The sequence below is a fragment of the Mauremys reevesii genome, linkage group 11, assembly GCF_016161935.1.
Source record: "Mauremys reevesii isolate NIE-2019 linkage group 11, ASM1616193v1, whole genome shotgun sequence".
In the NCBI taxonomy this organism is placed as follows: Eukaryota; Metazoa; Chordata; order Testudines; family Geoemydidae; genus Mauremys; species Mauremys reevesii.
The window spans coordinates 20,267,920-20,280,919 of record NC_052633.1 but is presented as its reverse complement, the minus strand read 5'-3'; the positions used below and the strand labels follow the sequence as shown (position 1 = coordinate 20,280,919).

Genomic DNA, 13,000 nt, shown 5'->3' with positions numbered 1-13,000 from the left:
ATTGAGATGAGCTATCATCAGCAGGAGGAAAAAAACCTTTGAAGTGATAGCCAAGCAGTGTGTGCAGGTGATTACTAGTTCACTATCTGAATAATCTCCAACTGGACTAACAAGAACATACTGTGAGTTGTAGCTTTTCTTAAGGTAGAATATAATTTATTTATAGTTCTTGATACAACAGTTCAGTGGAGACTCTGAAAGCAGCTTGGATTTTCAAAATAGAAGCACAAGTATTGAAAGTCACTCTAACTTTGCCCAGAATTAGACCCCCAGAAACAAGTCTGCAAAACAAACCAGAGGGAGATTTCCAGCCATATATATCATCATTAGGAATGGGTGACTTGCTCTGGAAAATTTAACTGCTCCAAAAATTCATCCAACTTCTCAACTGTATTCAACCTTTTTTTCAGCTCAATTCATAAGAGTTCTGTAGTTCACTTACCAGAAACAGACTTGCTGCTTGGCCTCATCCCCAGCAATGGAAACCTCACACAGTCTGCATTGTACAGCTTAGGAAAGCCCCAGAAGCCATTCACACCACAGCATGAGATTTAAGGGGGCAATCAGAAGGACCAGAAGCCTAGTGCAGCTAAGTTATGCAGGTGCTGGCAACCTATTGGGGAGGTGGGCTTACTGGAAAAGAATCAACAAGCAAGGGAAGGATGGCTTACTGGGATCTAGAAAGGCAAAGTGAATACAGAGAGGGTCAGGGAATCTTCAGAGGCAAGGGAAAGGAATGCTTCTGAGAAAAATCACACACATTGGATTTAGCTTCAGACAAACATCCAGTCTAAATCAAACCTTTTGCCTATCACTAATCACCACATACCAATAAAGACCCGTTGGCCAGATCCACTGAATTCCTCCTCTTCTGGGCATGAAGAACAAACAAGCGGGAAGGAGAAAGGAGGGTGAATATTGAACAGTCAGTTGAATTTCCCCTAATCTTTTATATCACAGAATTGGAAATATTGAAGTTAATGATAATGTCACTGAAATAAGGTCATGAAGTACAGAGACCAGTTTACTAAAGTACCGTATAATATCAAAGATTCAAACCAAGTCTCTGACATTTCTATGAAAGTGAAATTTAAGCTCATCGCTCACTAGTAAGTCTCAATAAATAAAGTGTGGCACTTAAACTCTTATCTTCGAAAAAGAATAGCTAATGTGCCACACAGTTTTTAAATATTCATAATGTAGAAGAGCCGTGTGCAATTAGAGTTCTTCAGGTGAAATCTAGCCGGCATGAACTCTTTAAAGGCAATATTAAAATAATCAAGAATCTGGGAGCTCAAAGTATCAGTAAACCTAAAAAAATCCCAGAACAATTGTAAAAACTTCTTCTGCCTACACCTCAGCCTTAGATTCCACACCCGAAGGCACTTTTGGGCACTTCCCCACTGCCCAAGTCACCTGCTGAACCAATCTCCTTCATTTCCTTCTGTTCTCATTTTCAGACCTTCTCCCAGGCTGTGCTGTGTGCTTGGAACAGCTTTCCTCAACAGTGCACACATTCCCTCCTTAAAACTCCCTTCTTCTGCAAAGCCCCTGAATTCTAATTCCCCACAAATCTCATATCATCCTTCTCTAATAAAAGATTTCCAAACTTTATAATAAACAAGATGAAGAAAGTTAAAAATAACTAGCAAGAAACCTATTTTGACGGCTGTGTTCCAAACTCATTTCCCATGGGAAACTGCCTCCCCTCCCTTCTGTCCAAGCTAAACTGTATCTTCTTTCCTGTTATTCAGTTTTATTCTCTCTACATCTCTTCTGTCTGCTGTCTTTTCTTTGTCTCTTTCATCTAACTATGGAAGTTGTTCCAGAGCAGGGACATTGTCTTTACATTCACTTGGAAAGCACCAGGCATGCTATGGGGTTACCTTTTAAAGTTAGATACTACACTGATGGGTGCCTCATGTACAAATAAGTGCCAAAAGAGTAACCGAGTCACATGGTATTGTCCATAGTGGACTTGATAATAGATTCTACTCTTCACTTCTCCCAGCTTTGCCTCCTGCCTGTGTACACCAGTGGACGTACACTAATAATACCTCATCTTCGGTTATAGTGAGAAGTCTCTGACAAACAATGGGTTGTGGAGCATGCTCTGAAGACATTCAGACTAAGGTATATAGCGATAATAAATCGCCTCGTTTGCAAAGATGACAGATTTCTGGATCAGAGTAAAGTAAAATTGCATTGTAATCTGCCTACCTCACTTTCTTTGGTCATTTCCTCCTGAGCTCTTCTTTGTTCCTCTGCCTGACCTAGCCTCTCCACCCAGAGCTAACAAGCAAATTCAACAACTATGTACTGTAACGGGCCTAATTCCTGAAAGTAACTGAGCTATTGTTTGTAATATTTTTCTGGCTTTAGCAGATTGGTGTTGAAAATCTATAGGAGACAAAAGTTTAAAGTTACCTTCTTTAAGCTCCTCTGGAGATTTGGATAAGTATGTACAAACAAGAGAGAGATGAAAAATTAGAGCTCCGAGGAGACCAAGTTCAAGTCTAAGTGGGCAAAACTGGACCAATTCATATGTGCTTCCACTTGAGTGCAAACTATTAAACACACAATGCTGGTTTAAAATTAAAATAAGCATGTGCCAGACAAACCACAAAACTTGGATCTGAATCCTACCTCCCTAAACAAGAGGGTGCTCAGCTACAGAGTTTGGCTCTGGCCACTCTCCAATAGTGGAAAGTACAACCTAGAGCTGCTTCAATAACTCAATTGTCAAGGTAGAGTGGAAGCCTGAGCTGGGAGTGATCTTTGGACTTTTCCCCCTGGCTGCCTGGAAACAGAAAAGAGGTGACTCAGATAATGAGCAGGATCTGAACTAATTCCCCAAGAACGCAACTATTGCAGGGAAAAGGGCATTAGTGGCCCTGAATAAAGATGCAAGTGACTGCCTCACAAACTCCCTTATTCTGTTTTGTAAGCCTCAAGCATTGCCCTCAAAAGTGGAGAAGAATGAAGCCTCTGAGTTGGAGTTAAGCGGATGGGGAAGAGCCCACATTCAGATCCTTGGTACTCTTATACAGTAGCAACAGCACAGCAGGAAAAAGAAGAGGGCAAGTAATTTAACCAAAATAAGAAAGCAAATTATTTGAACTGAGAAATTTAGAAATGATGTGGGATCTAATTTGTTCCAAAAGACCAAGTTTTGTAGAGCTTCAGATACACAGTTGAACATGTATGGCAGGGCTTTCAAAGTGTGATTATACTCTGAAAAGTGTCTATAAAAATGGCATCCTTAGATTCCATGATTGTCTCATGATTTTATATCTGAGGTGCTCAGTTTACAATAATAAATATATTTCTGTTTCTATGCCTGCCCTGAAAACGCAGACTAGGATTTAACAGTTAAACAGGTTCTTCATTCTTCTTCATCCACAGTAATAAAGATACCGTGGACTAAATTAGGGTCTCAGTCATACTTGAGAAATCCCATTATCTTCCACTTATCCCCTCTGACACCTTGGGTTTGCACACGTGTAATGGATTAGAGCTTAGTAAACATGACTGTCGTTGCTGCACAAGAAGGAATAGAATTGAGCTCACTTTTCCTTCTGTACATGGGCTCTGCAGGGCTAACAGGAAGAAACAGCAGTAAAAATTTATTTTGGTCATTGAAGTCACCCAGACATGGCTCTGGATAAACACAGGGAGCAGTTCTACTGAGTAAATAGTAATTATTTTAGAGAGTCACTTTTCAAGAGAGAATTGCACTTTAATCTGATTGCTTTTTGTTTTGTTTTGGTTTTTGTTGGATACCTCTTACATGTCTGAGAGTCTTAGAGGATGAGACAGAACTGGAATTAGACAGGAAGAATTTGACTTACCAGACTCAAATGTTTCTTCATCTTTTACGTCACCCAGATAGCAAAAACAGCAAATACATTTAGTTTCAATGCTATTTCTGCTTAAAATAATGTTATCACATCAGAAATTATTTCCCTTCCAATACTGGAAGGACCACAGAAGGCTCTCAGACTCCTGCCAACTTCCCAAACATACTTTCACTGCTTTCTTTTAGTTCAATTAGAAATGATCTTGAGCTGCCAAGTGAGAATCTGGATCCAAACTTCTGTCAAAGTTGCTGAAAAGTGAGAATTGGAAACCAAATGTCCACCAGAGTTTGAAGGTGTTGGATTTGGGGTTTTGATTTTTTTCCAATCAGTGAAGCACTTCCAGCTCCTTGTATTTCATGCAATCCCATTCAGAAGGTTAATGTTCCAGAAATCAAACAGTATATATGAAAGCTCTGATATGAACATCATCCCTAACTCAAACTCCTTATTGACTTGCACTGAGAAATAAAACACAGTGGAAAACAGATCCTGCAATATAGGAACTGCCATACTGGATCAGACCTGCAGTCCATCTAATCCAGTATCATGTCTGCAAAAGTGGCCTTTGCCTGTTGCTTCTGAGACTAGTGCAAGAAATCCTGTTATGGAATAGCCTGCCTCCAAGAAATCTTTCCATTTAACATCATTAGTAAGAGTTTGATTTGTGCTTTGAAGCAAAAGGGTTTATTATCCTTTCCAAAATTCTTGGTTTTTTAAAAATCTTTATTAGTATAACTGCATAGTCTTGTTATCAATATATAAGCATCCAATCTGTGTTTGAATCCAGCTAAGTGTTTTGCCTCAATGAAAACGTGTGGCAATGAGTTCCAGAGTGTCTTTAAAACCACAGTAACTTAATAATATTATAGGTTTAATGAGCCAAATTGAGACCAACTATGTTGCACCCCTTTACACCAGCTCTGAATTTGGCCCACCGAGTCTATAATCTGCATTGTAAATGCGCTGGATCTCAAATAGAGTAGTATGTATTTAGAACAGCCATTCATTTCTACAGACTATCTTCACCACAAGCCGAGATTCATTATAACCAGAATTGCAATCTGTTCATCCGCAGTGCTTTGAAATGGTCTGGGACTTTCACTCTACTTCACTATAAATGGAACTTCTCTATATATGAGCTCACTATAAGGATGTTCCATTTTATTCAAGAAACACTAGTAGTCTTTGTCTAGCTGGTATATTGCTGCGAACACAGACGAATCTCCTTAAATGAAGTCAGTTACCTGTTTCTACACACTTCTCATCGATCTGCATGTCGTCCTCTGCAGGTTATAACAGACAAAAAGAGAAAGGAAATTAAATGATCTCCAAAAGCATTGAAAAAAAATCACCAAATTCAAGACTTCAACATTAGAATAAAACTAATCCCCCCTGAAGCTCAAATTTGGTTAAAACATTTTCAGTATTTCAATAGCGCCTTGCTCTAAAGCACTAATGACATTCTTTCAATAGGCAGAGGAAAGATGCTTCTTATACCAATGCACCAAAGGGTTCCCAGCTGGGAGGCAAACATGGCTGATTTGAATTGTCCAGTTGAAACAAGGAAGGGTTTTAATTTGAACCGATGCAGTGTTAATATTTCAGATGATCTATTTGAGAAGGATCAGTATGACTATCATCAGAACATCATTCCCCCCCAATACCCTTTGCATATTTTGTATATGTATGTTTTTCTAGAATGCTATGTACACTGACAATTTTTTAAATTAAAATTGGAAAAATAAAAGCTTTTTAAACATCTATGGGTATCTTTAGTGAACAAACCACAATGAAGCATTTCTTTAGTCACCCTATTTACACATGATGCAGATAGACTTGGCAGAGAGATGTAAAAGGAAAACTGCCCCAACCGATCCTGACATGTATCCTTATGAGTACAAGTAAAGCATCTAGTCATTTTTAAAGTCTTTATAAACAAGATAGTATCTTGTACATTTAGAGATCAGCTAATGCTGGACTTGCAAGCAGATGTGAGGTACTGCAATGTGATGTAATCAGGGCATCATATCTTACCTTCTTCCACAGTACTCACTGTCCACAGCAAATCCATTGAAGCAGTTAAAAATAAATACACAGCTAAAGCGACTGCCAGTGCTACAGTTACCAAGTAAAATCAACTGCATCAGAAAGACTCTTGAAAGATGAAAATACAGAGCATTGACTTAACTGGAAATTCACCTCATGGGTCATAAAAAGTATTAGCAAGTAATAATGCAGACCACAGAAAAACAGAGAAGTTGTGGGAGAGGGAAAGCGGAAGCAGGAGGGGTATTTTCTGGTACAGAACTACTAGCTATGCCTTAGTCTCCCTTCCATGGAAATCTACAATGAACTTGTCTAATAAGCGCTTCAGGAGGGCACAGACAGTAGAGATTTCTTGCTATGAATAGCCTACATACAAGGCTCAGTTCTAGACAGTGTTGAGTACTCTCAGCTGCCATTGACTTAAATGGAAATTCAAGGTGCTCAGCACTTTACAGGATTAGATCCTAAATATACTGTATTCTGATAACAATAATGATCCTTAGAATCCAAAACAGGTTAAGTGCCGAATTCAGATACACCTGCTACACCCACAGATTTCAGTGGGGATTCTGAATGCATTTCTGGAGGTCACAATATGGCCCAATGAATGATTCTTGGTATATACACTCATTTGATTATGTTTAATTTCTTTATTACTGGATGTAAGAAACAAAAGAACAGACTTCTCCCTCCCCACTCTCACTGGCAGCTGGAGAATTTTGCACTCACATATTGTTGATTTGAGACAGACATGGGGCTGGAAGGGCTGAGACCACCAGAATTCTCGCTGCTTCCTGAACAGAAAGGAATTCATCACAATAAGAAATCAATTCAGCATTGCATTACTTCCTACTTAGATGCTCCATTCTATCACCTGCACACAAAATGACATGAGTGCTCAGAGCTACCTGACGGATAAACACCATTACCAACCACCAAGAGTGGAAGCATAGCTAGTGTTCTACCTCACCTGCAACTGTTGGAGGGAAGCCAGTGTCCTACCACACCTATCTGAATGCCAATATTCTACATCATTGGCCTGAAAGTATTGCCCTAAATTAATGCACGTAATGGAGGAGAGCAGTATTAACTGTATTGTGGTACATATGGCTGGAAGTGGGAAGTGTGCTGTATTGGGTTCTCTCTGACAGGGTCTTAATTACAGCTCCCTCTGGGCCTGTGTGCATTACAACTCGAAGCTTAACAGTAGTCAGTTGTCTGGCACAATTAGGGGCATCCTATGCTTTTTTTGTTTGTACTCTGGATAGTACAACATGGTTACAGAACCATGCTAGAGAAGCTGTATAAAACTAGGCAACTTTGCAAAAGGGTCCTTTCTAAATATAAACTGACTATATGCAAAAAACAGGGAGGTGGTTTTCTGTTTCTCATTAAAAGACATCTTTCAGCTCTAAGTATGAAAAACACGAAGCTGCAGATGCCTCAGACACACCTTTAAAATACTGTAGTGATTTTTTTGAAATAATTATGCCTCTGTAGCAAATTCTGATTTTTCTCTTTACATTTTTTGTATCACGAAGGACAGTACTGAGAAACCAAATCTTTGTCTAAAGCTATTTATCTTAGTTTATGTATATAGGACCGATACTGTTAGGGGCTTTACACACTAATATAAAAACAATGCCTCTGCCCTGAATTACTTACAATCAGGCTTAAGGTGAAAAAAATCCTGTTTTCACACAAACACCCATAGTACTATTAAAACAGGAGAAGACGCATACAGAAGGCTCACACCATCTGCAGGCATCAGTGCGTCTTTATTGACTGAATCAATCTGTTCTATAATTGTTAAGTTCAGATCATGAAACCCAAGGTAACTGGCTCATTCTTTGGTTTGAGTTCAGAAACCCTACATTTTCTTACCTCTTCAGAAGATGGTTTGATGGTATCAGCCCAGCACAGGCACTCAGGTCTGAGACTTGCCTTGCCTGCCACCAGAGGACATCATTCTGGTCAACAACCTGAAGGATTTCACCCTTTTTAAAAGGCAAGCCTGCATCAGCACAGGGTATGGCAGGGTCCTGCAGGGGCCAGTAATCTGCCATTGCTCGCACATAGAGCTGATACAGAACATACAGACATGAGTGAAGGTGAGCTTCTTCAGAACAGATACAGTAACAGTGTGAATATTTACAAACTAAGGACCTGATCTGACTTCAGATGAAGTCAACAGAAGTTTTGCCATTGACTTCAATGGGAAGAGCACCAGGTCTGAAATCCAACTACCGGTATTTTCCTGATCAAGAAAAATGTAGTCACCTATTATACTGTGAACAATTTGACCTTCTCCCTCTGGATCACTCCAGAGATGCCTTCACTATCTTTAACTTTATCACAGCTTGCTACATTTAATTACATTACCTACAGCAAACTATTAATTTCAGTGGAGACATATGTCTAGGCAAGACATGTTATTAGAGATTTCTGTGAGCTGGGCTGGCAATACATGCTTCTAAACAACCTTACCCTCATGTATCACACTGTGCAGAGTGCCCATTAGACATTATTGGATTAACTGTCTGCAGTAAAAATGATAATCTGGAAGAAAAAAATAAATGAGTCTCTTACTGTTGTTTGGTTGCTGACTGGCCGATCAGAAACTGGGATAAGTTTGAACATAATTGTTCCCTGGGACAGAGACTAAGATTTCAGAAGAAAAAAAGGTCAAAATATATTTGCTACTGGTAACACACTGAAAGCATTTTAAGTTTCATCACTGCAAGACGAATGATGGCTCCAAAAGCCCATTATAAATATCCTTATTAGAAGAATGGAAATTGCTTAGCTCCAGCAGAATGCCATATACAGAATCATTGTTAAAACAAATATCTTTAAAAGAAAGATTGATTTAGTTCCTGTGTGGGAAACTTTGGAACCTTGCTAAGATGTCTAATTCCCTTAAATATATGTTTTGTTAAAAACCATACATATTTTCAGTATCAATTCACAATTAAATTTTAGTTCTGAAGTCTAATTTAAATTAACTATATAGGGCTGGGCTGTGTAAGCATGTTTTCAAGATTTGTAGATTTTGTGTTATGGTGAAGTTTGTATTTCTAATGGTGTGTTATGCATCTGAAGATAGGTGCAAACAGAGAAATCATGAGAGAGAAACAAATAGAAGAACAGACACTAACCCAGAGTGGAACCTCACTGATTGGCACTAACAACTAGAGAGCCAATGGAGAATACTAAATATTGTGACCTGGTGAGCAAGCTAACAAACATCAGGGATAGTGCATCACGGAGTGATCTTTGTTTGGTAATTTTAATAAAAGATTATTTTAGTTTAAATTATTTATGACAATACTTGGTAACATAGGAGTTAATGCATTTTGTTAAATGAATGAAGGCTTAGGAACGTGACACCTTATGACAGCATTCTGCAACTAATCCTTTACAGAGAAATGGAGTGAGACTGCTGGAGGGTGAGGGTTGGCAGAATTACTGATTTTAGATAGAGAGAATGAGTGAGGTTCTACTGGGTTTTGTCCCTAGTTCAAAAGGCAAAGGGTGGAATGCACCCCTGTACAGATGTCCACGACAGGGTTTATGTACCACGTAGGCTCTATTTGGAGGGCTTAAATAGCACATAGGCCATGTGCTGGCTCACTGCACAGGATGAATTTCACCCACAATGAAGAAACAGACAAAGTGGTACATTACATGTAAAATTATTGCTGGTGTGTAGGTCTTCCTTCCTCTAGAAATTTACATTGAGAATTTAGGCTGCTCTTTTTAAAGGAAGTGCATGTATGAGTACATATAATTACACTTGCACTACAGAGAAATGAAAAAAGAGTAAAATGCATTTCATACCAGAATATGGATAACTTGCTCTGGCTCTAGTCCCTCCACTGGGACTCCATTCACCTCTACCAGCTTGTCTCCGGCATACAACAACCCTAGAATAAAAAGGTACAGGAAAGAAAACACACTTATTATAGAGAAGATGTGATTCTGAAAAAGTTCAGAGATGCAACAGAAGACTGGAGAACAGCCCTAAAATAAGAAATGCCCCTATCCTAGATTTGGACCCGAGTCAGGAATTTCAGATCTGAAGTAGTATTGTGCTGTGGATAGAGTAGACAGCTCTGTTATAGGCTTCATTGTGCAATCTCAAGCAATTGACTTGACTTCTCTGAGCCTCAGTTTCTCTATTTGTAGAATAGGTGTATTCATTCTTCCTCTTTTTTTGTAAAGCACTTTGAGATCTAGTGATGATGAAAAGGACTCAAGGAGTGTTAAGTATTCTTATCCAAACTAGAGTGCCCCCAAAACTGACATGTTCAGATTCAGAGTTCTGGTTCTGACCATTATAGTAATAAGCTGAGTTACAATGTTCAGATCTAGATCTGAAACCCTTCATGGTTCAGAGGAAGTAATGGTGGTGGGGGAATATGATCTGGTGTTTGGGCTCATCTCTAGTTCCTACAGAAGCAAGTTTACTAAAGATAAGCAAGAAACACATGATCTATCACGCAAACCACAAGTGGTAGTTGCATCTTCCCCTTCAACTCAGTTAAACAGGTTATCTTGTGTATCTTAATTAATCCTAACAGGATCTCATTCAACTGCTGTATACAACTTTGGTAAACTTATCCTCCAGACAGAGGCCATGGTACAGTAATGGGAACTATTTTATGATGGAGGGACTAGAGCCTGAGCAAGTTATCCACATTCTGCTATGAAATGGAGTGTGCTGGTGTTCATATCAGGTGGCACTATTTTGTATTATTGCTTAACTCATGCCAGATTTATCCAGGTGTTGATGTTGAGTGTAAATACTGTAAGATTGTGTTTGACGTTGGCTTTCTGTCTCACCTTTTTTGAATGCAACACATTTACCCCGGAATGAGAGAATTATGAAGAAATTTTAAAAAAAAAGTCAGAAGTACTTCAGCATGAGGCAATTATTACTATTTATATGGTACTGTACAAGGTATGTGCTTAAAAGTTTTAATAGGAGAAAATTTACATTTGCAGAAAAAAGGGCTATTTTTTCCCTGCTGTGTGTTTCAAATGATACTTACCACTTCTGTCTGCTAGCCCACCATGGATCACCCTGGCAACCACAATGTCACCTGTTATCTCATGGCGTTTAATGGTGGCACCCTGGCAAAATAAAAAGAATAAATATCTTTTGATTCCTTTCAAACTGCAAATCTGATCTCCTTAATGACTGGAGATTACTGAAAAAGATGCCTTTTCTCCTTAAAGCTGCACAGTATTGCAGGACCCGTAAGTACAGTGCACAGTACATTAAAAGATGGGTAAACCTAGTCTCTCAAGGGACATGAACAAAATGGTCATTATACAGCCCAGTTTCCCACTCTCGCAGTCTATAAAATCGTACATAGGGCCTACTGTAATACATCTTTTCCATCTCTAATGTTATGATTTTCCAGTGCTAATCCCTGTATTTATCACAAATATAGTACAACATAAAAGGGCAACAAGGGCAAACAACTTCCAAGAAATGTTGTTAGATTTTTACCCTCCTTCCCACTCCATTTGCCAAGGAGGCACTTCATTTGTTCAAGCTGAGTCTGTCAATTTAAAAGAGACTAGAACTAACACAATTTCCATAACATTGCTTATAAATAACCCATTTATTCAAAACACTTTATTGAATCTATTGCACAAGTTCAAATAATCAAAATATCAGAAAGCTTCCTTACCAGGGGCTGCTTGTTTTTCACTAAGCAGACAATCCTCATGGCTTCTTCATTTTCAGGGATGTTATCTGGTAGAGGGGGAAGGATTGGTTCAAAATCTTTCTGGGCCACAGTATCATGAGCTGATAGTAAGGCCTGTGACAAGAAGAAAGAAGCAAGCGAAGGTCATCCCAAGAAATAGCTTTGACTGGGGCTGTCCAGGAGTCAGAAGCGGGAGACTGAATTCTTACATGAATACAGACCCACACGGCGGTGGGTGACATCATTGCTCTTTCCACTGAAAAATTCAATCATTGGACATTTTCCTGTTTTCTTGGAATTTCATCTTAGGAGAGCTGTGTTCTTGTTTGAGGATATAGCACAAGCACATAAGCTTTGTAATAGTTTTTAAGACAAAACAAGTTTGTTCATGTAAAAAAACCTGCCGTATGTCTCTAAATTTTTTTAATAAATCTCTCAACAGCACAGATATTAAAAACAGCAGTAACCATCAGTCTGTTGTGCATACTGTAGATATTTAATTCTTTCATGAGGTAAGGGATGAGACACAGACTTCAGAGGTGGGGGAAAGAATCCCACACTTGCAAATTCACAGCTACCATTGTCCACTAATTTCTTCTTGCCATAACTAATCCAAATCTCTATTGCCTTCTTTGCTGTCTTCTGCAGACAGCTGCAAAGTTCTGAAGTAATTTCAGTGAGAGATGTTTTGACTCCCCTTTCAATGCCCAGCACTTGCCTTCAAGTTTGGATTTCGCAGAAGTCGTCTCAGCTCTCTGATCTCTGTAGATTGAGGGACTCCACGCAACAACTCCACCACCTGGTGATGAGAGAGTGGGAACTGGATCCATCAGGAATTCCTATTTTAAATACTGTAGTCAACTTTATTTGGTAATGTAATAGACTTTTTCTTTAACTCCAAGCTATGAGACTAAGTGAATTCCCTTCTCCAATTCTACAACTAGATTTCATCAACAGTATAAGTTTCTAGCATGAACCATTAAGCTTCCAGCTAATTCTGTCCTGAACTTATTAAAATCATCCTATCAGAAATCTTATAAAATTCATAGATTTGAGCCAGGCTCCTTTATGGTCAGCTTTTATGACAAGGCAGATTGTGAATTGGGGAGGAGGGATGATCTAGCAGTTAATGCTCAGGACTCGTAGTCACTCTGCCAGACTATGTGATTCTGGGAATTCCACACCTTCTATGTGTCTTTGATCCCCTATCTGTACAATGGAGATGATTAACTACTAGCCTCACTCCCTTGTGAGACAAAAGTCATTAATGCTTGTGATGTGCACTCAGATCCTCGGACAGACTGCACCACAGATATGCAGAGTATTATTATGTGCAATCAAGTTAACAGATTAGGGTTCGGTTAAAAAAAAAAG

The 13,000-nt window shown here is 39.0% G+C and overlaps 1 protein-coding gene across 2 annotated transcripts in view; it reads right to left on the bottom strand.

Annotated features, from left to right (window-relative positions):
- The window catches only part of MPP4 (membrane palmitoylated protein 4), a 41,173-nt gene that overhangs the window by 13,373 nt on the left and 14,800 nt on the right, over nt 1-13,000 (bottom strand). For both annotated transcript variants that reach the window (XM_039494747.1, XM_039494748.1), the window contains 12 exons: nt 12,345-12,425; nt 11,609-11,740; nt 10,961-11,042; nt 9,747-9,832; nt 8,496-8,567; nt 7,791-7,987; nt 6,636-6,700; nt 5,895-5,912; nt 5,105-5,143; nt 3,852-3,872; nt 2,428-2,442; nt 830-871 (listed from right to left, as the gene is read on the bottom strand). In XM_039494747.1, the coding sequence (XP_039350681.1) occupies nt 830-871; nt 2,428-2,442; nt 3,852-3,872; nt 5,105-5,143; nt 5,895-5,912; nt 6,636-6,700; nt 7,791-7,987; nt 8,496-8,567; nt 9,747-9,832; nt 10,961-11,042; nt 11,609-11,740; nt 12,345-12,425 (850 nt within the window). The remainder of the gene's footprint in view (nt 1-829; nt 872-2,427; nt 2,443-3,851; nt 3,873-5,104; nt 5,144-5,894; nt 5,913-6,635; nt 6,701-7,790; nt 7,988-8,495; nt 8,568-9,746; nt 9,833-10,960; nt 11,043-11,608; nt 11,741-12,344; nt 12,426-13,000) is intronic.